Source organism: Lissotriton helveticus, chromosome 3_1, assembly GCF_964261635.1.
Source record: "Lissotriton helveticus chromosome 3_1, aLisHel1.1, whole genome shotgun sequence".
NCBI classification, from domain to species: Eukaryota; Metazoa; Chordata; class Amphibia; order Caudata; family Salamandridae; genus Lissotriton; species Lissotriton helveticus.
The window spans coordinates 573,890,393-573,916,572 of NC_136061.1; the positions used below are offsets into that span (position 1 = coordinate 573,890,393).

General features: G+C 51.6%; 1 protein-coding gene across 9 annotated transcripts in view; it reads left to right on the plus strand.

Annotated features, from left to right (window-relative positions):
- ARMC8 (armadillo repeat containing 8) overlaps nucleotides 1-26,180 on the plus strand; it is an 831,002-nt gene that overhangs the window by 723,202 nt on the left and 81,620 nt on the right. For 7 of the 9 annotated variants that reach the window (XM_078680526.1, XM_078680529.1, XM_078680530.1 and 4 more), the window contains exon 21: nucleotides 13,319-13,412. In XM_078680526.1, the coding sequence (XP_078536652.1) occupies nucleotides 13,319-13,412 (94 nt within the window). Of the gene's footprint in view, nucleotides 1-13,318; nucleotides 13,417-26,180 lie in introns of those variants that run through there. The other 2 variants (XM_078680525.1, XM_078680528.1) reach the window with 1 other exon arrangement.

Here is a 26,180-nt window from a genome sequence, read left to right on the forward strand (position 1 = left end):
TTCGGTCTTGTCGGGATTGAGTTTCAGGTGTTTTTTTGTCAGCCAATCTTGAACATCTTTTAAGACAGCATTTAGTCTGTGGATGTCGTTAGGTGAAGAGGTTTCCATGTAGATCTGCGTGTCATCCGCGTAGAGGTGGAAGAGGATATTGGCATTCCTGAGTAGTTTGGCGAGCGTTTCCATATAAATGTTGAAGAGCTGAGGAGAAAGTACTGATCCTTGGGGGACACCCTTGTTGACTTGCTGTGTTTCGGAGGTGAAGTTCTTCAGTTTTATTATTTGCGAGCGGTTGTGGAGAAAGGAAGAAAACCAATCAAGAACTACCTCGCCGAGGCCAGCTCTTGCTTGCAGAGTTTTGATGAGGAGCTTATGGTCTACCGTGTCGAAAGCTGCGGATAGATCAAGGAGTATGAGAAGGTAGCACTTGTCAGCGTCAAGAGAACCGTGAATGTCGTCTATGATGTTCAGCATCGCGGTTTCTGTGCTGCAGCCTTGTCTGAAGCCAGATTGGAGGGGGTCCAGGAGATTGATGTTATCCAGATGATGAGTCAATTGCAGGAGAACGCAGCGTTCCAGTGTTTTGGCGAGTAGAGGGAGGTTAGATATCGGTCTGAAATTGTTCAAGTCAGTAGAGTCAAGACTGGGTTTTTTCAGCAAAGGGGTGACTTGTCCCATTTTTAGACAGTCAGGGACCACTCCGCTTTGTAGGGAGCTGTTAATGATTTTGCCCCAGATAGGTGCTAAGGTGAGCTTCATTTTTTTGATTAGTGAGGGAGGAATGGGGTCTGAGATGTGAGCTGATGGCTTGGAGGTCGAGATCAGCGAGATTATCTCAGTTTCCTGCACGTGGCGAAAGCTTAGCCAAGGGAGGGGGGAGGGGCCAGAAGGGAGGGCCTGAGGGATGGACGCGTTGCTGATGTCTAGAGATAGTTCGATTTTTAAGACCTTGTCGTTGAAGAAGCTGGCGAAGTTGTCGCATAGTTCTTTGGACGCCTGCAGGGGTGAGGGCAGAGGCTTGGACGTTTGGTGTCTGATTATGTTGTAGAGCTCCTTAGGTCTGTTTTTGGAGTTGGCTAGTGCCTCTCGGAAGCAGCTGGATTTCTTGTTTTTGATATGGTTGTTATACTTCTTGCGGGCTGTTTTTAGCTGTAGGCGAAGGAAGGCTGTTGGGTTGTTTCTCCACTTTCTTTCTTTGGCTCTCAATGTTCTTCTTTCTGCGTTGAGGTCCGCATTGAACCAGGTTCTAGACGGGGTGGCACGGCTTCTTTTGAGCTTTGGAGGAGCTAGATTATCGAGAATGGGGACTAGCTCAGAGTTGTAGTGGTCAATGAGATCAGTGGTCGAAAGGTGTGGAGAGTTGTCTGGAAGAAGTGAGCTTAGCTGCCCTTCTAGAATGTCTAGGGGGACTTGGGAGAGGTTTCTTGACCATTTGGGTGGGTCTTGGGGAGGTTTAAGCGGGATGATGGGGTGATTAATGTGAAATAGGATCATATGATGATCTGACCAGTCAACGGGGAGTATGTGGTTGATCGTGATTGAATTCTTTTGTGCAATGATGGCGTCCAGTGTGGCTCCTTTGTAGTGTGTTTCCTCAGTGCAATGTTGAGTGAGGTTGTTATCGGCGAGGAGGTTGGATAGCGATCTAATTAGAGGATTATGGGTTTCATTCCATCGGAGATTCAGGTCACCAAGAATTAGGTTTTTGGAATCGCCGAGAGCGTCTTGAGCGATGAGGTTGGATAGTTGGTCTCCAAACTCATTGTTTCTGCCCGGGGGGTGATAGAGTAGATGGCAGAGTAGAGAGTCGTTGTCTTTGGTTTTGATGGAAGCGGATAGACATTCAAATGAGTTGTATTCAAAGGGGGAGGTTTCTGTGATGTTCCAGCTGTCCTTGTGGATGATAGCAACTCCACCTCCTCGTTGTTCTATCCTGTCTTTGGAGATGAGGGAGAATCCCGGTGGAACCAGCATGTCTATGCAGGGGGGAGATGACTTATTTAGCCAGGTCTCAGTGAGGAACGCAACGTCTATGTCGTGTGTGAGGATGGCTTCAGCTATGTCCGTTGCATGTAATGAGGCCGATCTGCAGTTGATTAGGAGGCAGTTGGTGATTCTCTCCTGAATGCTGGTGGTTTTGTCTTTAGCTTCTCTGGGTATGGCGGTGAGGACTGGTAATCTTTGTCGTTTGAGGGTGAGTTGATCTTTCCGGTAACCAGTGATTACTTGGATTTTAGATTTAGATGAGACTGAGATGGGAGAGTTGTAGGTCGTGGCTAGTAATGCTGCTTCTCTGTCTGACATAGGCGCTTCTGATCTGAGCGGTCTGGTGGTCAGGTGTTTTGAGCCTGCTAGGGTGTGAGATTAGATAGTGGTCAGGGGCCTGGTCCATGGGGCTCTGGAGAGTTCAGATTTTTTGGGACTGGAAGCCAGGACCTTGGGATAGGGATCGATCGGGTGAGCATTGAGGGCTACTGAGGGCCCCTGGGTGATGATGGCGTTGGCGAGGAGGGGCGTTCGGGGAGGGGTATTGGGAGGTTTGGGGGGATTATATTGAGCATTGAGGGGTACTGTGGGTCCCTGTGTGATGTTGGCGTTGTCGAGGAAGGGCGTTCGGGGAGGGGGTTTAGGGGGAATACAGGCTATACCGAGGTTGAGGAGGGTTTCTATTAGGCCTTGAGTGATGGAGTCGACCTGTTTTTCCAAGGCTGTGAGCCGCTTAGTTATGGAATCAATGGGGGGGTTGTGGGCAACTGCAGTGGGGCCGAGCGTGTTGTAGTTCGGGAGAGTGGGTTGGGAGATAGGGATCGGGGTAGAGGGAGGGGGTGGTGTGGGAAGAGGGCTGGGTGGGAGATTGGACATGGGAGGGAAGGGGAGAGGGTCGGGAGGAGGATAGGACGGGGGAGGTTTGAGAGTTGGGGGCAGATTAGAGGGGAGGCTCGTTGGCTGTGGACTGCCTGTTGACCGGGGGGTGATTGTCCTCGGGGGTGGGCGGTAGCTGTGGGGGGTGAGGTGGTAAGGGGGGGATAGGGGGTGAGAGTTGGGTTTCCTGTTGGTGGTGGATGGGCGGGCGTGGGGGGTGGGATGTGGCGGGGGGGAGCCTGACGGGCTGTGTGTGGATCGAGAAGGGTCGTGTCGCGGTCTTCTCTGTCTGTAGAGGGAGTGGACGGTGAGGGTGTTGATGCGAGGTGCGGCGGGGTAGGGGGGGCTGACTTGAAAGAGGGAAATAAGGAGTCAAAAGCTTCCAGGTTATCATTGTTGGCTTGATCTCCTAGTAGGTGTTGCCACCACCAATTCACTTTGTCTATTGACCTGTGTCATTAGCCTTGTAATCCTCAAGAAAGGGGGGAACAAATACCCTGGCTCAAGTCCTGCTTGAAAACATGGGTCTCCAACTGAAGAAGGGTAGAATTAGATGATCCTACCATAAAGTGAATAGATCTATCTGGCATGGTCTTCATTTGCACATGATCCTCTGGAACAGTTTTGGGGCCATACTCCATGCTCTTAAAGCCTTCACATGTCTGGTGTACCATTCTGCAATCAGATTGAACTTTCTCTGCAGGTACTCTGCTATGACTGAGATCCTCCTGTCAGGTAAAGTGCCAAAAATGCTTGGCCAATTCTAAGCTCTCCACCTCATTCCTCCGAGCCAGTTTATGTACTGAAATACTGATGCATTGACCATTTTCTGGAGAATGGAGCACTAGGCCCTGACTTGTGTAAGACATTTTTACTGTAAACTGTCCACGTAGCAGTTCCAGGCTATTGATGTACAACTGCCTCTCCTGACCACAGAGCTCCCATGGTAAAGTCCACGCATCCGGCTCCGCAACCTGAAAGATTTCAATCCAAATCTATTCCGAGATCTTGCACATCTGAAGAAGGCTTTGCTCTTCTAGGTCTCCATATGGCCTAGCCACCACTGAAATTCTGATCTGAAATTCGGGTCTGTTGTGAGCCGAACCTCTGCCACATAAGTCATTCCTTTCCTCAGGTGGGTGGCTTTCAGCCATCGTAGCACTCAGTAATGAAGATACCGTGGAAAGATCGCATAGATAGATAATCCGAGAAGTCTCACTATTCTGGCTAGAAACCTCAAGGAGGTTTGGACCTTCTGAATGGTCCTCAACTCTCTTGGAATGAGTATCATCTTTCTCTTGGGAAGTTTCACTGTTTGTTGGACCAGATCTTTAAACCCTAGGAAGGCCATAGTGTGAGAAGGTTTGAATTCAGATTTCTGTGTATAGATTATGAATCCCAATGCCTGGATTTGGGACAATGTTGTCGAGAGGTCCATCCACAATTGCACAACTTCTTGATTCATCAGTAATGGCATCTAGGTATACTATTTATCTGATACCCCTGGACCACAAAGCTTCCTTGATTGGCCTCAGCACTTTCATGAACCACCATGTAGCAAACGAAAGTCTGAAAGTTAGTGCCACAAACTTATGCATCTTTTGTCTCCACTTGGACAGGAGGAATCTCCTGTGGGTGTCAAAACCGGAATTATGAGGTATGCGTCCTTCAGATCTAGCCTTATCATCCAGTCGATTGGTAGTAGTATATCTCTGAAAAGATGCATCACCTTTCCATTTTGAAGTGGCGACATTTCAGCAAATCAAAGCATTCTTTTAAGTTCATCACTGGTTGATATAATTTCTTCCTTTTTGACCAGGAAAATGTTTTCAAAGAACCCTTTTGGTGTAAACCGATTGATACTATTGCTCCCTTGTCCAGTAAAGATTCTACTTCTTGATAAATAACTGCTTCAGAGAAGGAATGAGTACTGGGCATTCTCCTTTGCTTTCGGGTTCTGTAGAACTCTATTTGAAAACATGAACAGTCTCTAGAATCCACGCATCACCGTTGCCTCCCTCCATTCGAATGGGGAGAAAAGGTCATCCTTACCGGAGAGCCCGCCTTGTGCGTTTGTTGAGCATTGGAACATTACACTGTGCCGTACCCTCTACCTGCACCTCTGGTTGAAAAGAACTATCTGAATCATGTCTAGTCTTGCACTGGAATGGCTTTCTACCCGGCTATCTCTGGGAGGCTGGGGAGTAAGGAAGGTTAGTGGAGCCCAACCTGCCTCTGCTGGCCCTGGCAAAAATCTTCTGTCCAGAAAAAACCTTCTCATTAATTATTGGGCCTTGTCCCAAAAATAAGAAAATGGTCACAAACCTACTTAAGTCTTTAATAAAGCGGTCCCCAAACAGTCTTCCATCTGGCCTGGGCTAACCTCAGTGGTAGCCAGCTCACCCCATTTCGGGGAGAGATCGATCGTTGTCTGTATGGGAAGAGCGCAGTTCAGGTTTCCAAGCAAACAGACTCACCTTTAAACTCAATCTGAAAAAATGTCTAGAGAAAACACGTTGCCAGCCTGGCTTCCTGGAATGCTCTCCAGGAGCTCCCATTTCCTTTTAGGGTCCTGATGGACTTCGTTATGAACAGGGCCATTTTTCAATGGATCTCGGGATCAGGGTCGCCCTACCTTCTAGGAATGGCCTTGGGCATTCAGTTTTAGGGCAACCTCTTACCTCTGTATCCAGTATTCTACTGTCCTCCTTCTGGGCCACCTTCACTGCCAGTGTCCACGCCGCCGGCCTCTGATGATCTATATATCCTCTTGGCTAATGTACCATGCAGCTTGTTTACCCTGTTGGCACCCTCCCATGTTTGTAATCTGTCCTAGGCTGTTTGGGTCCGCCTACTGGTCTCCAAGGGCTGTTAGACGGAGTTCCTAGCCTGAGTCTTCTCTTGGTCAGGATCTCCTGACTTTACCCCGTCATCAAGGTTTTACTGTCCCCGGGACCGTTCTCCTCTCTGCTGGTATTCCCAGGATAATCCTCCTCCTAGAACAACCCCAGAGGCCTTGTGTGCATTTTCCCAAATTGCTTGTGTAAGTCTCCCAAAGGCATCAGATGGAAGGAAGGTCCTGATTGCTCTGGCCTTCGCCTTACCTGAGACTTTGCGAAACTCCCAGGGGTTCCACAGGTCAAGAAGTCCTTCATTCTTCCCCCATCAGGGGTTCAGACTGCATTTGGTGGCCAGTATCAGAATTTACCTGCCATCGGGCACCAACGTTTTAGAGACTGACCTCTGCTGTGAAGCATCAATGAGGTTCACAAACTCATCAACTGAGGGAAGTCGGAATGTCCCCTTCTGCACCTCCTTGTTTATGTCCTCCCTATGTTTTCCTGTTCATGAGCTGTAATAGGCAATGGGAAGTGTATAGGCCTCTATTAGTATGGTGGATTTGGAGCCAACCTCCTCTTGTGCTCCTGAAATGCCCTTGGATAAACCAGGATGGGGCTAAATCATTGACCATAGCGCTTTTGTCTCTGAACGGGTAGATTGACTTTTGTTTTAGTTTTGTCTAGCCATGCACCAGCCCTCAGGTGCCATTGGGTGCCATCCCTGTAAGGCGGGTGTCTCTTTGATCTCCTTCCCAGAAGAAAAGACCAACATTTGTCCTGAACCACTGGCCCCATCTGCTCTGTGCTCCTAGAACGGCTTAGGTGAATCCTGTCCCTGGCTCGAAACTTAAAGATTTTGAAGTTGTGTGCTGAGTGATTAAAAGCCCATCAGGCGTCTAGCCTGAAACAGCTACCCTGTGCCACTAAGAGGAAAAATAAAAGACACTCTGACCTCCAATGAAGCTTGGGTGTGATTAAATGCCGGCAGGGATTCTTACCAGCTCCAGTCCTTAGTCTGTGCTTGTTATCAATGGAAACCTCATTTTTATGTCTTACAATGTCGTTCTGTCTGTTTTAATTATGCAGGTAATAATTAATATGTGTTAGATATCATTTTAAGTATCATCCATGTCATTTTTATTCAGGTGATTATATGAATTGTGTTTTTGCATATTTGATGTGATTGTGTATTTTACAAATTGTCATTATTGTAATTTGCTTTTGTGTAATAAAATGTCATTTTGTACAATAGTATAGTTGTGCAGCAATTGGTAATTTACATATCTGAAAGAGACACGTTAGTATTAGATTCCTTACCTTAGAATATCCCCAGGCGTCAGACTGGATCTGGAAACTTTTGCGTAGCAGTACCCTTGCGCGTCTGTAGGCGTCGTCTGCGGCTCCGCGTCCGTCGTCGGCGTTGTGGGCGCCGTGATGACGTCGTCGGAGTACTTAGACGCCGCCTCCACGTGCTGACGTCAGTTCTTCTTTTTTCCGCGCCAGCAAGCGCAGATCTGGAAAAAGCAGTTCCCTGGTCAATTTTTGACTAACTTTTTGATCCTTTTGATCCTGTTTCGAAGTCTCTCGACTCCGATTCGGTGCCTTAGGGATGCCCGGCTTCAAGCATTGTGACGATTGCGACCGGCTAATGTCGGTCACGGATCCTCACCGCGTCTGTTTGTCGTGCTTGGGCGTCGACCACGACGACAAGGCCTGCTCCGACTGTCGGGCCCTCTCTTCGAAAGCCAGGCGGGAGCGGTCCCGTAGGCGCCTCGAACTCCGACAGTCGGTCCCGCGCCGTGAGATGTCCCGATCCTACGGGAGGTCGAGGGACAGGTCGCGGGCCCGGAGCCACCACAGCTCCGATAGTAGGCCTCACTCTTCCGGGTCGAAGTCGTCAGGTAAGAGGCACAAGAAGTCCAAGCGGCGTCATCGCTCCTCGGACTCCCCCCGACGCTCGCACGATGCGGCCGGGGGTTCGGGTGACACCACCCACGCGGCTCCGTCGGAGTCGCGGGCGCCGCGTTCGGCTCCACACCCTCCGGTCCCTGGGCTGAACACGTCGCAGGAGGAGATCGAGCGCTTCCTCATGGCCATGAGGAAACTCTCTCCTCCGACGGGCTCCGCGGCGCCTCCGGGCCCAGCGGACCCGTCTGGGAGTCCTAGCGGGTCGGCGGCTCCGGCCCCGACGCCGTCGGGTGCTTCGGCCCCGACGCCACCGGCGCCTTCGGGCCCGGTGCCGCAGGTCCCCGTTATCCCGACGCCGCCGGCGCCTTCGGGCCCGGCGCCGAGGGGTCCAGTTGTTCCGACGCCGCCGGCGCCTTCGGGCCCGGCGCCGCAGGACGCCGCTGGCCCCCCTTCGGGATCTGGTTCCTCGCCGGTGGATCTGACGGCCTCCCCGGCGTCGGACCCTCAGGTGTCGCCTCCGGGCGGCGGCGGCCCCGGTCCTGTCCCCATTCCTGTTCAGGCGCCGCTCCAGACGTCGTTTGGTGAATTTCACTTTTATGAACAGGCCCCATTAATTGAGAACCCTGAATTTCAGGAGATGGGTGAGGAGGAGGACTGGGAGGGGTCTGAGGACCCTCTGACCAGAGAGTGTCAGTCTCATGAGGACTGGACAGGAGACCTTGGGGAGGCCAGTGGCCTGGACACCTCTCCAGACACTGGTTTTGTCTCCCCTCCTACCGTGGCTTCGGAGGAGGGGGCAACTTATAGTGTGGTGCTGATGAGGGCTGCCAAGGCCTTGGGCCTTGAGCTCCCCGTCGCGGCCGTGAGGACTAACCTCCTCACTGAGGTCCTTAAACCGCAGTCAAGCTCGGCCGAGCCTCTGCTGCCCTTTAATGAGGCCTTGACGGACGTTCTTTTGGGCACTTGGTCCAGGCCCGCTACGGGTTCGCCCATAGATAGGAACGTGGCCAGACGCCACCGCCCAGCCCCGGGCGACCCATGTTTCCTGTCCACCCACCCCACCCCCGAGAGCCTGGTCATCCAGGCCTCCATTCCCAGACCGCATTCCAGTCGGCCCCGCCGGATCGGGAATCTAAGAGGTATGACCAGTATGGGAAGAAGATCTTCTCATCCCTGAGCCTCGGCCTGCGGTCTTCCAACACCGCCTGCCTCTTGGGACGTTACACCCACTCAGTGTGGGATAAGGTCGCGGAAGTGCTGCCAGAGTGTCCGTTGGAGGTACGGGCCAAACTCGGCCAAGCCCTTGTGGAGGGCCGGGATGCAGCCAAATACTCTATTAGGTGTGGGCTGGATACCACCAACTCGCTAGGCAGAGCGATGGCTACGACGGTGGCGGTCATGCCTGGCTGAGGTCCGCCAACTTCTCGGCAGATGTCCAGAACACGCTTATGGACATGCCGTTCGATGGCCGTCGCCTCTCTGGCGACAAGGCAGACCATGCGCTTGAGCGTTTTAAGGACTCCAGGGCTACGGCCAAGTCCTTTGGCCTTTCGGGCCAACGCCAGCAACCGGCTGCCTATCACTCCTTTCGTGGCCACGGAAGGGGTGCGCCCACACGCGGCGCCAGCCACGCACCGCAGGGCAATACCCAACGCGGTGGCGGCCGTGGGAACCGCCGTCCGGGCGGTCGGGGGCAACGGCGAGGTCAGTCCACACCTTCCCCCGCAGCATCCGCGTCAAAACCCTCCTAGTCCGTGCTATCAGGCCCATGTGACGCCAGTTGGAGGCAGGGTTCGCCATCACCACCTCCACTGGCGCACTGTCACGTCGGACAGGTGATTGCTGCAAATCGTCCAAAGGGGCTACTCCCTCCCCTTCGAGGCGACTCCTCCAGCCATGCCACCGCAGAACCACCGTGTATCGGGGGATCACTTGCGACTTCTGCAGGGGGAAGTTACGGCCCTCTTGGCCAAGGGGGCCATCGAGCGCGTTCCTGGGCCAGAAGTAGGGTGTGGTTGCTACTCCCACTACTTTCTGGTACCCAAGAAGGGCAAAGGGGGCCTACGCCCTATCTTGGACCTACGGAACGTCAACGGCTTCCTCCGGAAGGAGAAGTTCAAGATGTTGACACTGGCTCAGGTCCTTGCTGCCCTGGACCCAGGAGACTGGATGGTAGCGTTGGACTTGCAGGACGCTTATTTTCATATCCCCGTCCTGCCTGCCCACCGGCGCTACCTGCAGTTTATGGTGGGCCACGAGCACTTTCAATTTACCGTGCTCCCCTTCGGCCTTACCAGAGCCCCACGGGTGTTCACGAAAGTGATGGCGGTGGTCGCAGCTCATCTGCGCAGGTTAGGGGTTTCAGTCTTCCCCTACCTCGACGACTGGTTGTTGAAGGCGGGCTCGCCCCAGACAGTCGTCAGCCACCTCCAGACGACGGCAGACCTCCTGCACCAGCTGGGGTTCTCCATCAATGTGCCGAAGTCACACCTGTGCCCCTCTCAGAAGCTCCTCTTCATCGGAGCGGTTCTGGACTCGGCGCGGTTTCGGGTTTATCCGCCCGAACAGCGGGTCCGGGATATTCAGGCTCTGATTCCCATCTTTCAGCCGTTATCCCGGGTTTCGGTCAGGTTGACGCTGCGGCTTCTGGGGCTGATGGCCTCCTGCATCCTACTGGTGCATCACGCCAGGTGGCGGATGCGGGCTCTGCAGTGGGACCTGAAGTTTCAGTGGGCCCAGCATCAGGGCAACCTATCCGACCACGTCCTGATCTCGGAGGGCACTGCGAGACAGCTGCAGTGGTGGCTTACGGACCGCGATTGGGTCAGCGGCAGATCCCTCTCCCTTCCCCAACCGGAGCACGTAGTTGTGACGGACGCGTCCCTCCAGGGCTGGGTAGGCCACTTGGGAGAGGCGGAGATCAGAGGTCTCTGGTGGAGTCCCGGCTCCACATCAACCTGTTGGAGCTCAGGGCGATTCGTCTGGCACTGAAAGCATTCCTCCCCTCTGTCCGGGGGAGTGTAGTGCAGGTGTTCACGGACAACACCACCGCCATGTGGTACTGCAACAAACAAGGCGTGGTGGGGTCGTGGATCCTTTGTCAAGAAGCTCTTCGCCTTTGACAATGGCTGGAACGCCAGGGCGTGACCCTGGTGGCTCAACACCTGGCAGGTTCTCTGAACGCCAGGGCGGACGAGCTCAGCCGTCGGTGCATGATGGATCACGAATGGCGTCTGAACTCGGACGTGGCGCAAGGCCTCTTTCAGCGATGGGGAGATCCTTGGTTAGATCTATTCGCCACCGAAGAGAACGCGCAATGTCATCAGTTCTGCGCTTTGGAATTTCCAAGGCGGCACTCGCTCGGAGACGCTTTTCGTCGCGAGTGGAGTTGCGGTCTGTTGTACGCCTTTCCGCCTATATCACTTCTGCCCAGAGTGCTGAAGAAGATCAAGCGCGACCGGGCCCAAGTCATCCTTGTGGCTCCGGACTGGGCTCGAAGGTACTGGTATCCAGAGCTACTCAGTCTGTCACTCGATCCCCCGGTTCGTCTGCCTCTTCAGGAGGACCTTCTGTCGCAGCAGCAGGGGACGGTCCTCCACCCGAACCTGTCCAGTCTCCACCTCCATGCTTGGAGATTGAGCGGCGACAGTTGAGGCCATTTGACTTGCCTCCTGAAGTCTGTAACATCATTCTGGCAGCCAGGCGTCCCTCCACAAAGTCGGTATACGCCTGCAGGTGGAACAGATTTGTGGCATGGTGCACAGCAAAGGCTGTGGATCCTCTTTTTGCCCCTCTTTCTGAGGTTCTTCTCTTCCTTCTTTCTCTTGCCCAGCAGGGCTCTGCTCTGGGCACTATCAAGGGCTACCTTTCTGCCCTTTCAGCCTTTCTCAGGCTACCTGATCAGCCTTCTTTGTTCAAGTCCCCTATTGTAAATAGATTTCTTAAGGGCATCACTCACACGTTTCCTCCTGTTCCGTTTGTGATGCCTCAGTGGGACTTGAACCTGGTTTTAACATTCCTGATGTGCGCTCCCTTTGAGCCACTTCACAACTGTCCTCTTCGCCTTCTGACTTTGAAGACTGCTTTCCTGGTTGCCATCACCTCTGCCAGGAGAGTGAGTGAGCTCCAGGCTCTTTCTTGTACTCCACCTTTTCTGTCTGTCCATCCGGACAAAGTGGTGCTTCGTACCAAACCCTCTTTCCTGCCCAAGGTTGTCACGGCCTTTCACATCGGGCAGTCTATCACCTTGCCAACTTTCTTCCCGCCACCGCATCCCTCTAAAGAGGAAGAGCGGCTCCACCGTCTGGACCCAAAACGTGCGCTCTCATTTTATCTGGATCGCACACGCCAGTTCCGGGTGGATGACCAACTCTTTGTTGGTTATGTGGGCGCTAAGAAGGGGAAAGCGGTGCACAAGAGGACCATCTCCCGGTGGATCATCCTGTGTCTCCAGGCATGCTACTCCTTGGCTAGGAAGGAGCCCCCGGCTGGATTGCGGGCTCATTCTACCCGAGCCACGGCGACTACCACTGCCCTGGGCAGGGGTGTGCCCTTACAAGACATCTGTCAGGCAGCTACGTGGGCATCGCTGCACACGTTTGCAAGACACTACTGCCTGGACAGCCAAGTCCGGAGGGATGGCTTCTTTGGCCGTTCCGTCCTCCAGGACTTTCTGGTGTGATTATTGGTTCGCAGACCCACCACCGGGGTTGGTATTGCTGGGGTATCTATTCTAAGGTAAGGAATCTAATACTAACGTGTCTCTTTCAGATGCACAAGTTACTACTTGTGTAACGATATATCTGTAAGAGACATTAGTTAGTATTAGATTCCTTACCGACCGACCCACCCATCCTCCCCGTTCTGCGAACCAATATCTAGGGTTAGGGTTGTCCCCTTTCAGGGCCCTAGTTTCAATGGCACCAGTGTTGGTTTTTTGACATGGCTCTGCGTTTCTGGCACGGAAAAGCTGTGTCTAAGAACTGACGTCAGCACGCGGAGGCGGCGTCTAAGTACTCCGACGACGTCATCACGGCGCCGACGACGGACGCGGAGCCGCAGACGACGCCTACCGACGCGCAAGGGTACTGCTACGCAAAAGTTTCCGGATCCAGTCTGACGCCTGGGGATATTCTAAGGTAAGGAATCTAATACTAACTAATGTCTCTTACAGATATATCATTACACAAGTAGTAACTTGTGCTTTACTATTAGCTTATATGATTGTCGGATCAAGGGGGATAATACTGTTGGTTGGTACTAGTATCCCAATTCCCTTGATATACATTATGGGGTACCTCTAGGCACTTTCTTACATGTGTTTGAGAGCAAACTTGCAAAATACTTAGTTGTTTTTTTAGCACTCTTGCTTTTTGTACTCCAGGTTCTGGTTTGCATTGACAAAATTGTTGCCTCTGATTTCGTTTGCCTCAAAATTACTTTTTTGAATAAGTTAAAATACATATTACATTATCTGTTGGACTGTGTCAGTTTTGTGAAACATAAGTAAATATCACCTGAATCAGACTGGTAAAATAATATTACATTAGCAAGAGAAGCTTTCACTACAACTAAAACAAATTTGTGGGGTAGGGTGAGGGATTTAGCAAAAACTAACCTAGTACAAGTTGTGATTTAATGTATAGAACTAGATTGGAATGCCACTTGTCCACCTCAAAGTTTCATCAGTGGCATTTTTCTGTATTTCCCAGGTGCACAAGAACGTCAGGATAAGCTTCGAGATGTTGGAATTGTAGATATTCTACACAAGCTGAGTCAGTCAACAGATCCAAACCTTTGTGACAAGTAAGTACAGACTTGTCGTACAATTATGCTTTTGTTAAATCTCTTCAAGCAAGATATTTTTTGTAGAATTTCTTTTCTTAACCATCCTCATCACACACATATTGGTCCGAGAAGTGTACATAAAATTCTCATTCAAAGTGAGAGCCAGTGTTAGTATTGTCCTAAAATGACACATTGCCTCAACCATAGACTACTTGGCATACAATTGTTTCATCTTGAGGATTGTTTCTTTTTACAGAATTTTTAACTGAGGAAATAGCCTTGGGTATCAGCTGAATCTAGAAAGTTTTAAAGTTATGTTGTCTTGGTACCAAAGTAACTCAGCGAACATAATGTTTGTAGATAAAAGGATGTTAGGTCTACACAAAGTTAGAAAAGAAATATGGAGCTAGAACATGTGTTCAGCTCTTTTTTAACTTGTTTGTCCAGATTTGTGTCACTTTTGCTGAACATATAACCCAAGAAAAGGCGCAAGTCTTGCAATGAGGGAAAACACAGATATTTGGGACCTGACCCCACTGTTCTGAGGCCCACTACTCCTGCTGGTGAATGCTATCTAGTGTTACACTTGAAACAGAGGATAATGTTAGGGGCCTTATAGTGGCTTAAGGTCTTCCAGGCCTTGTTCACCTCCCAAACTGAAAAAGGCTAGTAGACCTGTGTGATGCAGCACCAAAGAGGGTACAACGACCTTGGTGATTCATAAAAGAGGAACAGGAAGAAGAAGTAACACTTGAAGTTATCTTCATCACCCAAGCCCTATTCTGGTTTGAGGATGGACTGGCAATGAGGATCTGTCTCTGATGTTGAAACTTGATCCAACTTTTAATTCATCTGACAAACCCTAATCTGTCCCCATATTACTAAAGGTAAGCTTTTCCAATTCCTCTTTCAATAGGGCTGAATTTGTGTGAAATTCAATGTATTTGTGTTGCAACTCTTTATAGGCATGGCACCTATTTTATGTTGCTCTCCATTACTCCTTCACTGAATCGTGTTGTGGGGGTTTCAATCAGCTCTCCGCTGGCTATGAAGTCACCATACCTTTGGCATTTAACACATGAATCAACTCCTCTGATGGGTCTCAAAGTTCTGGATGTTTCCACCATAGAAGACTCGGTGCCAATTTATTTATCTGCTGCTGTACAAAAGCTGTGTTTGGTGAGCTTCAAGGGGGTTGGGAACCCATTCCTTTTGGAAACTAGTGGCAGGAAAGTCTCTAGTCCAGAGGTTTCATGGGATGTTTTAATGTGCTGAAGATGAGAACACTCGGCCATTTAATTTTGACCACTAGAAAACTGATGAGCCGGAACAGCATCAGAATGAAAGGCACTTTTTTCAACTGCTACATAGAGACAGTGGTCTAAGTTTAGTTTAGCATAACTCTTCTTTAGATGTCACCTGCATTGTCTTTCATTATTCCTCACATTTAGCCCTTTGGTTCATTACTTTTAGCTCTTTCACAAATGTTCTTCTTTTACTGAAGGTCCTCTGCAAGGAACTGGAGCACCATACTGCTCAACTTCATGCCTTTATTTTGCCTCACTCTGTCATTTGCCTCCAGTGTGCTTGACTTACATTGGCGTCACCACAATTCTAGGGAGGGGACAGGCTATTTCTGAAGGCTACTAGCAGATTCCTCACCTTAAACTGTCTAGCAGAGGCCAAGTCTAGAAATGTTCTGTTGCACTTCTCCTGGGAACTGCTAGACTGACTCGTGCGGATCTGCATACCACCCTCAAAGTGGCGAAGCAGAGCTGCATATGTTTCACCCCTATGTGCTGACATCAGTTTCTTCCTTTCTGTGCTATCCGTAACTCCACCCCCAAAATTCTCGGGTCTTGGACCACTTTCAAATTTTACAGTGTGCTAGGGGACAATGTCCCTATAACAAGTATCAAGCTGTGCCGTGACTGCAGTAAGCAGATGTCGGTTACTGTTCTGCACAGGGTGTAACTGATGTGTGTGTGAGCTTGGTAAACTACACTAAGTCATCTGATAAGTGTGCCCCCATGAATCCAAAGTTGATCTGAGTCCAGGAGATAAAGTTGTTTGATGCCAAACAGAAGAAGTCACAGCGTTCGTCTAGAACCCGCTCCCAATCGAAGTTATGGGGCTGGGCTTAGTCCTGGTCACAGGGATGTTCCTGTGACCATTGCTCTTCTGCTTTAAGTCCTCTGGTGAGCCAAGTTCAAACGCAAGCATATGAAAGGGAAGCAGGACTTGACCCCATCCCACCATTCAGACTCCAAGGAGAAGATGCAAGGGCAGCAATATGTGAGGTGTACTCCATTGAGGTCGCCAATTAATGAGTCCATTGGTCAGCAGATACCGACATGACCCTTGTTTTCCAGGGCATCATCAACCTCATAACAGATTGAAGCCTTCAGAGAAGCCATGTTACAAATATTCAGTGCATTTCTGGTTCACTCTGGTACACCTTCTCGCCGAGGGAATTGCAGGAACCTCCAGTCAAATTATCGGTGGCCATTGGATCCTGCTACCGGTCCCTGTGCCGAATCCGGTACAGCCTTCCATCCCATCCCCAAGATTGATACCGATCCCACCACTGGTGCCGATACCTAATTGGACCCAGACTAATATTGGCCCGCACTAGACCAATGTCGCACTATGAAATCACAAAAGTGCTACTGATTTTCCTTCAACCTAATTTTTACCCTGTGCCTCTACCTCAGCACAGCTATAAGCAGGGGGTTCGTTGCCTTTTTTGTTTGGACTCTGAACCAGAACGATGTGCACCCCAAGATGTTGATGATGGTGAAGTTATGTCATACTCTCCCCTTCATACTCTGAAAATAACTTCTACCTTTATTTACAAAATGCCAGTGGGCTTAACACTGACAGAACTTGACTTGCCATGTGGGCCATCAACGAAGGAGAATGCCTCATTTGCAGTGGTGTTTTGGAGGGTGGCCAGAGTGTTAGAGTTGCAATGGCCCTCCATTGAAACTAAGATAAATATTTTAACAGAAATCCTGCAACCTGTGCCAGTAGATGCACTCACGTCTTTGAGGCATGGTCAACGAGATCTTGATGGCCCTTATGAAGGACGTTGGGTCTCCTTGGCGCAGACAATACATGATGGGCAGGAAGTGGCCAAATAACTTTCGATACTACAGATTGCCTTGGCAGGACAGTTGGTTCCAGTATAGTCCTTTGTCGACATGCCTGGATAAAGTTCACTGGTTTCTCTGGTGAGTTCCAGGCTTCTCTGATGCCTTTTTTGATGGGTCTCACCTCTTTGATGAGAAGGCGGACTCTGCTTTGGAACGCTTTAAGCACTGCAGAGCTAAAGCACGTTGCTTTGGGCTTATTGCCCCTGCCAAACAATTTCTGCACTGGTTTTGGAAATTTAGGAGGCTACTCCATAGGTCAGTCTGTTGCATCACTGATTGGGAAGACGACCTTCTTAGCCAGTGCTGCAATAGACAGCCGAGTCCTATTGGGGCTGTGGACGTAGATCTTAAAGACAAGGTACAAGCCAGCAGTAGGGGCACCAGTCTTCCAACTCATGCTTCCATGCTATAAAGGCTAACTAACCACTTTAGTTTTCCTCTAATGGCATGTGCCCATCCCGTGGGAGGCAGGGCCAGTCCCATCCTACCAGGTTGGCGATCTGCAACATCTGACTGATGGGTCTTGCAAATCATTTAAAACAGTTATGCCATACACTTTCTTTCTTACAGGTCTCATATCCCTCCCACACCACAACAGATTTCAGAAGAGCATCTGTCCATCCTGCTACAGAAGGTCCGCTTCTAGCTTTCAAAAGATGGCATAGAGTGAGTACCAAACCCTGAGAAAGACTGGGGTTGGTACACTTTCTTTTTCTCTTCCAGGAGAATCCTCATCAAAGTCATAAGCATTCTGTATCAGTCCTTCCATAGGAAGATGATGAAGATAAAGAGGTCCAAGATAGGCCTGAGTGCCTACTTTATTTTAGGGGGATCGGGGGTATGAGCAAGGATAAATTGCTTACCTACAATCCTAATTCACTTCCAGAGAAATCCTCATCAAAGTCATAAGCACTCAATATTCCTGACCCCGCAGCACATATTAATTGTGTGCGTGCGTTTGTATGTATATATGTATGTATATGTATATATATATATATATATATATATATATATATATATATATATATATATACTGTCTTTTATGTATGTTTATACTTTATTCTTGATGTGGGTATAATTGCTTTCTCTTTTTGCCCTCCGGTGAGCCGAATTTTTTCTTTTTTCCTCATTTACTTTTATTTTTTTTAATTTCACCATTATTTTGATTTACTCATTACATGTTATGGTTGTTGAAGTCATTCATCCAAGTTGTTATTCTCTGCTTCCCAGTGAGCAATATTGTCCTTCTTCAATCTGTGGTCAGTTGATCATTCATCCATATTCTTATCCGCATTTTTCTAATTTTTTGCCTTTTTTATATTTCTATTCTCAGCTCTCTAGTGAGCAGTGTTGGCCTTCCTCAGTCTATGGTCAATCGATTTGGATTCTCCTTGTCCTGGACTTTTATTGTTTTTTACAGGTGCAGGTAAAGTTCCTCATCCTGGTTTAAGCCTTTTCGAGTAAGAGTTCTCATTGATAGGATATATCGGGATTCTTTCTGTTGTAGAAGTTTTTACCAGTTACCACCTCTCTTAATCTGGTATTTGTTTAATAGGAAAATACTGTAGGTATTTCCCTTTGCTATTGTGATGTTCTTTCATATGTTTAGCGATGGCATTACTGTGGTCTTTTTTCATTGTAGCGCTAATGTGCCTCAAAATTCTCTTTTTTATTTCACATGTTATGCTTCCAATGTATTTCTTTTTACACAGACATACCACCACATAAACTGCAAAATCTAAAAGAGACAGTTAGTTATAGATTCCTTACCCTAGAATTTTCCCCAGGCGTCAGACTGGAACTGGAGAATTTTTTGTCTTAGCAGTACCCCTGCGCGTCGGAAGGTGGCATCAGTCGACTCTGCATCAGTCGTCATGGGGGCCTACTTCAACGCTGCCCCTCAGCGCCGACGTCAGTTCTTTCTTTTTCCGCGGCAGCCTAGTGCAGATCCGGAGAGAGCTTACCCCTTTAGCCACATTTTGACTGAAATTTGTTTGACTTTTGTCGACTTCTTCTTTTGAGTCATCGACTCCTAGTGCGCCAGGATTGTTCCATCGTCGGACCAGCTTCAAGCCCTGCAAGGTCTGTCACAAACTGATATCTGTGACGGACCCGCACTTCGTGTGCTTTTGGAGTCTTGAGCGCGACATCGATCCGAAGCCGTGCTCCGACTGGCAGGCCATGAATCTGAAGTCTTTGCGGGAGCGGTCACGAAAGCTCTTAAAGGCCCGGCAGTCGGTTCTGCGTCGCTACTGGTCTCGAGACCCTTCGTGGAGCCACTTCACCTCGGGTAAGTCGAAGCACAAGAAAAAGGCAAAGAAGCACGTCGCTCTTCGCCTTCTCCCCATCGGTCGGCTGACGCAACACGGGATCTGGTGCCTGGTTAAGGGATGATTCTGCCCCGCCCCTGTTTCCGGGAGCCGGTGCACCCCCTGCCCAGCTTCATACGTTCTACCAAGCCCTCCACCGTATTTTTGAGCAGCCTAACTCCGCTGGGGCTCCTTCGGGCCCAACGGACGCAGTCGGGGGCCCTCGATACAGGCAGCTCTGGCCCCTGCACCGGAGGGCCCCTGTGGATCCAGGTCTGGATCCAAATTGACGCCTGTCGACCTTACTCGACGGTCCCTGGCAACAACGCCAACGACGCTTGGCCTTGTCCCCAGCTGATGCCTCCCCATCCTTGTAGGAGAGTAGGGTCTGCAATCCTATGATCACCCAGATTTTTGCTTTTTGCTTCACTGGTTTACGACTTTCCCTGGCTGTGGGCCTGCTAATCAGACCCACAGCCTAGCTGTTCTCTCTACTCCAAATTGTACCCAGGTACTGAATTGGCACTTGGCCCTCACCAAGTCCCTGTACCCAGGGCTGAGGTGCACCCAGAAGTCTCCCAGGGGCTGCAGCATGTATTATGCCACCCCTGGGCTGACTAACTAAATCAGACACAACTGGCTGCTTGACAGCTGGGGCAAAGTGGTGTACTCACCCTCTGCTGTAGATATAGTATTCCTATATCTAAACCTAAATGGGCACACAGATCTCCTATCAGTCACTCCTATGGCAGGCCTTGACAATCCTGAAGGCAGAGTGCTTGGAATCGTGTGAGATAGTGCTCTGGCATGAGCTGAGCCTGTCTGCGGCTTTAGGGATCCATCCCTTAGCCGTTTCCATGATATCGCATACCATATACTCTTAAGTGCATTATAATCCTCGCGGTTAAATGCCAACTCTGGTATCGCTTTATCAAAACATGTCGAGTAAGGTGTCATACGAATTGGAATACTAACCCCTCGCCAATTCTGGCGACGGGGTTAGCATTCCACCCTTCTAGAGGGACACGACATGTATGTAACCTGTAACCCCGGTTAAAGTCAGACATAGCCTCAGCTCCACAAGATGGATGCTGCCACCGAGACACAAGTCTGCCCTCCTGCTGCTGGGAGTCCTCCCAGCACAGGAGGCAAGGACAAAGGGTTTCCTGCCAGGGGCGGTGCCAGCACCGTCCCAGTCAGGATTTTGTGTATCCTAGTTAGGCAGGGCTTTAGAGGAAGGTGACTGCAAGTGGCACCCCAGTGCTCACTGTGCATAGGCCGGCTGGAACCAGTTCCAGGGGCACTCCAGCCCCTGATCTGGGGAAAGCCCGTCAAAGGAGAGGGGTGTAACCACCCCCTCCTAGTCCCACCCATAGGGCAGGACTTAGTCGCGTGCCAGCCCCTTTTTGCAGGATAAAGGTAGGAACTGGCCCCCTTCCAAATTAGATCAATCTTTGAATCCTGAACCGACCTTCTACATGAAGAACTCAAGACTCTTCTCAAGATTTCTCCCTTGTGACTAAGGAGTAGTCACCCTGCAGCAGCAGGCACCAACCAAGCATCGCGGTTTGTTGCCAGTCTCTCCTCCGGATCAAGACTGCTCCAGCACGACGAGAACCGGCTTCCCTGGCACCTCTGACCTCAACCTACATCATCAGCCCAGCTGTGATCCGTGGGTGCGACGAGACCTCGAGGGACCGGCCATCTTCAGAACTGCACGACGCTTGTCCAGCACGACCACCGAGTGACCCTCGACTGAGTGCTTTGGGGTAAGAGAAGCCCCGACCCTGAGCAGCTCCAGCACCGAAGTTCAGCCCCCCTGCATCCACGAGATCTGCGTGGGGCCCTTCTGCTCTTTGCTGCTCACCGCGTTGTCCAGGTCACTTGCCCGTTGGCTAGTGGCCCTCTTACGACGCTTCACGACGACAACCAGCGCTGGTCTGGTTGCTCCAGACTAGCCCTTGCTTCCCTCCAAAAGAGGAGCACCCTGGACCCTCCTGGTCCACTCCAGACTCCATTTTAAGTCCACCGCGTGGGCTTGCATTTGCCAAGACTTGTTGCTCCAATCCTGGGTCCAGCGACGTCGACAGCAGAGACCTTCGTGGGACAGCTCGCACCTCCATCCCCGCCCCCCCGCCAGCCGATTGGCCCGTTTTTCCCGCTGCTGCCAGCCCGCGGCCCCGCCCCCCCCCCGCCAGCCGATTGGCTAACCCGCTCCCGCCTCCCCACAGACCCTCCCTACCGGCACCCTTCTTATGACGCCCCCAGAGCGACCGCGCAGCGGACGCGCGCAGCGGGAGCACCGATTGAGCGCCGAAGGTGCGGCGAAGGTAAGCCCGTCTGCGCCTGGACCGCGCCCAGTGCCAGGACCCCTGGCCCCCGCAGCCACCAGCCCTCCCGCCGGACCTACGCCGCCACCGACCTCTACGCACTCAACGCCGGCAGACTCCCGGGCTGCTACCGAGCCACCCCGAGACGCACCCGCGGACCCTTCTGCTGCAACGCCTGCAAGTTCGCCTGCATCCGGACCTGCACCACTCCAGCAGTGCCCAAGACCTCGACGAACATCAGCAACAGCCACCTGAATTGCATCCTGCTCAACACCCGCTCGGTCCACAGACACGCCGTCGAGCTCTGGAACCTGCTCGACACCACAGCCCCAGACGTCGCCTTTCTCACGGAAACCTGGATGAACGCCTCCTCAGCGCCCGATATCGCCATCCCGGACGGCTACAAGATCATCCGGAGGGACCGCGTCAACCAGACCGGAGGAGGCATTGCCATCATCCACAGGAACTCCATCCGCATCACGACCAACACCGACGACACCCTCGCACCCGCCGAGCACCTGCACTTCCAGATCCACATCAACCCCAGGACCACCCTCAGAGGCACCCTCATCTACAGACCCCCGGGACCACGCACACAATTCAGCGAGGACATCGCCGACTTAGTCAGCCCGCATGCCCTCCCCTCCGCCGACTACATCCTCCTCGGGGACCTCAACTTCCACCTGGAGAACAACAACAACCGCAACACCACCACCCTGCTGGACAACCTCGCCAACCTCGGACTCAAGCAACTGGTGACCACCCCCACCCACTACGCCGGACACACTCTCGACCCCGTCTTCTCCTCCAGCAAGGACATCGCCTTCAGCCACGCCACCGGACTCCACTGGACGGACCACAGCTGCGTCCACTTCAGCTTCAAAAGGACCACGATCCACCACCACCAGCAACAGGTTGCACGCAGAAGCTGGAACAAGATCACAGCCGATCAACTCGCAACTTCCCTGAGCAGGAACCCACCCACCAGCGCAGCGAACCCCAGCCAAGCGGCCACCAACCTCACGATGTGGATCAGCGACTGCGCAGACGACCTCGCCCCTCTGAGGACACCGCCTAACAGACCCGGCAGCAAAAAAGCCCCATGGTTCACCGACGAACTCAAGAACTCGAAGAAGAACTGCAGAGCCCTTGAGATAGCCTGGCGCAGAGAACCAACATCGGACAACATGACTACCCTCAAGCTCGCCACCCGAAAACACCACCAACTGATCCAGACCACCAAGAAAACTGCATTCAAGGAACGACTGGACAACAACGCACACAACAGCAAGGAACTCTTCAACATCGTCAAAGAGCTCTCCAACCCCAACGCCGGAAACAACGACATCACCCCTTCGCAAGACCTCTGCAACTCCCTCGCCTCATACTTCCACGACAAGATCACGGACATACACAACAGCTTCAGCACTCAACCGACGCTCGCCACGACCGAACCACCGCCCCCCACCACCACCCTCCGCGCCTGGACCCCGATCAGCACCGAAGACACCATGCGCACGATGAACACCATCCACTCCAGATCTCCGACAGACCCCTGCCCTCACCACGTCTTCAACAAGGCCGACGCTGTCATCGCACCCCACCTGCGGGACATCATCAACACCTCCTTCGACACCGCTACCTTCCCGGAGAGCTGGAAGCACGCCAAACTCAGCGCCCTACTAAAGAAGCCATCAGCCGACCCCTCCGACCTCAAGAACTACCGACCCATCTCGCTGCTCCCGTTCCCCGCAAAAGTCATCGAGAAGACCGTCAACAAGCAGCTGGCCGCCTTCCTCGAGACGAACGGATCCCTCGACCTCTCGCAGTCTGGCTTCAGGACCAACCACAGCACCGAGACCGCCCTGATCGCAGCCACCGATGACATCCAAGCCCTGCTCGACAACGGAGAAACAGCGGCCCTCATCCTCCTAGACCTCTCCGCGGCCTTCGACACCGTCTGCCACCGTACCCTAGTACAGCGCCTCAGCAACGTCGGAATCCGGGAGAAGGCGCTGCAGTGGACCATCTCCTTCCTCGCCGGAAGGACACAGAGAGTCCGCCTCCCACCGTTCAGATCAGAAGCCACCGAAGTCATCTGCGGCGTTCCTCAAGGCTCCTCGCTCAGCCCAACCCTCTTCAATGTCTACATGAGTCCCCTCGCAGCCATCGCACGACAGCACAACCTCAACATCATCTCCTACGCCGACGACACCCAGCTGATCCTCTCCCTCACCAACGACACCGCCAGAGCCAACCTACACGAAGGGATGAAGGAGGTAGCCGAATGGATGAAGAACAGCCGCCTGAAACTGAACTCGGACAAGACGGAAGTCCTCATCCTGGGATCCTCACCCTCCGCCTGGGACGACTCCTGGTGGCCCCCCGCCCTGGGCAGCGCACCCAAACCAACAGACCACGCACGCAACCTGGGCTTCATCCTGGACTCATCCCTCTCCATGACCAGACAAGTCAACGCCGTCTCCTCGTCATGCTTCAACATCCTACGCATGCTACGCAAGATCTTCCGGTGGATCCCCACCGAGACCAGGAAGACGGTCACCCAGGCCCTCGTCACCAGCCGACTGGACTACGGCAACGCCCTCTACGCCGGAACCACCGCCAAACTCCAGAAGAGACTCCAGCGGATCCAGAACGCCTCAGCAAGGCTCATCCTGGACATCCCCCGTCGCAACCACATCTCCGGACACCTGCGAGACCTGCACTGGCTCCCGGTCAACAAGAGAATCACCTTCCGTCTCCTCACCCACGCACACAAAGCCCTGCACAACCAAGGACCAGGATACCTAAACAGCCGCCTCAATTTCTACGCTCCCAAACGCCAGCTCCGATCGACCGGCCACGCTCTCGCCGCCGTCCCCCGCATCCGAAGAGTCACCACAGGGGGAAGGTCCTTCTCCTACCTCGCCGCCAAGACCTGGAACTCCCTCCCGACCCACCTCCGCCTGACCCAGGACCACCTCGCCTTCAGGAAGCAGCTCAAGACCTGGCTGTTCGAGCAGTAGCGGACCCCCCCTCCCCAAGCGCCTTGAGACCCTCCGGGTGAGTAGCGCGCTATACAAATGCTTTGATTGATTGATTGATTGATTGATTGATCCTGGTCGCCGACAACGCCTCCTGGTCCGAGAGACTGCAGAGCCCAGCAGCGCCCACTCACCTGGTCGAGGTGACTTCGTCCGGTGCCATCCTGGTGCCCACCTAAATCACTGGCTAGTGATTCAGAACTTGGTCCCCTCTGCTTACAGGTTTCCTTCTTCCCTGATCCAGGCTTGGATCACCACGAACTTCTTCACTGGCCGCCTGCCAGCAACTTCTTTCTTCAGGCTCCTGGATCTTCAACGAGGGTTTCCGACGCAACTTGAACCCTATGCAGCCGCAGCCCCTGGGCTAGGTAAACTGAGTACTCCGGTGCTCCAGCATAGTCCAACACCCTAAGTGTTCGGATCCACCCTTGTTTTCGACCCACCTAGTCGGGTTCGCCCGAGAACAGTAACTTTGCAATTGCTAGTATCCATAGACTTGTTCCCGCATTACGCGTGAGAGTTCCCACTCTGCACACGGCGTCCCTAGGCCTCCTGCTTCTAATCCAAGGGTTCAGCATTGTAGGCCTAGCGTTTCTACAGTCTAGAAAAGTATTACTTACCTGCTAGTAACTTCGCATTCCACTTCTTGTGTATATGGTTTTTCGTGCCCCTCGGGCATTTGTGTAAATTGTGCGACTTTCAGTAATTCTTTAAGAGTTTTGTTGTGTGCTTAGCTCCCTGTCTCATAAAGAGCCAGGGTAGTCCTGTTATAAATAAATACACTTTATTTTTGATAACAACTTGTGTGGTGTCCTTTCACTTGGTGTTCAAGGGGTAATGTGATGGTAAAACAGCTGGCTTAACACGCCCTCTAGAGTCTTAGCCTTAGACTGCTCGTATCCATGCTACTAGGATAGCTGGTCTATAAGGTTGACTTACAACCAATCATCAATAAGGGTTGTTTGGACTGATACATAGTGATCACTAGAATAGTGAGCACTGCATATCAGGCCAACTTCTCACATTGGTGAGCAGCGGTTGGGATTTGAGCTTGCTGTTGTTTTACCACACATATCCTAAGAATATCATTTGAAAGATCACATAAGTACTAAGGTACATATAACTTAGCTTAGAATACTCTGAGTTCTACTGAACCAGCTGTTGTAGCTCCTAGGGCCTAGCACACCCTAAACTACAACTCTAGCAAGGGATCAGTAGGTAAACATATAGTGTAGGTAAGTGCACCACTTACACCTCACTAGAAAAGCATGTCTACCCATGGAGAGTCTACTGAGACTCCCCTTGTGGTTATTGACCCTCCACAGGTCAAATCAAGATATGCAGCTCTCAGTTTCCAGGAGATGAGACAAGTGTGTACCTCCAGGAAACTGAAACAGGGGTCTAACCCCACCATTCCCTTTCTAATAGGTCTCTTAGAGACATATGATGCGAGAAAAATTTCTCAGTTAGATGGGAATATGCCAGCCCTAGAGGGTACCATTGGAGATCCAGACCTCCTTGACACTGAAGACAGAGTTGAGGAGGGAGATCAAGATAACCTCTCTGGGGATGAGGCAGACAAGAGGTCTGAGTTAGTCAGCAGACTTACTAGGGCCAACTTAGACCTACTTAGGGAAGGATCTGGGGGACCCCCAGTACTGACCCTAATGAGGCCTAACCTTGGAGTTAGAAGAGATAGATCTCATTCTAGGGACTCCAATAGATCTCTGCACTCTAATGCCTCTTCTCAGAGGAGAAGGAACTCTCCCCAGAGGAGATTGACTTCCCCTCAGAGAATAGAGCATGAAGCAAGGATGAGACAGGCTAATCTGAGGATTGAAAGGGAAGAACTTGCCCTGGCCAAAGAGAAGCTTGCCTTTGCTAGGGAGCAGCAGATGAGTGGGGTAGTACCCACTGGTGGCAGCAATCTGCCAAGAGATAAAGAGAA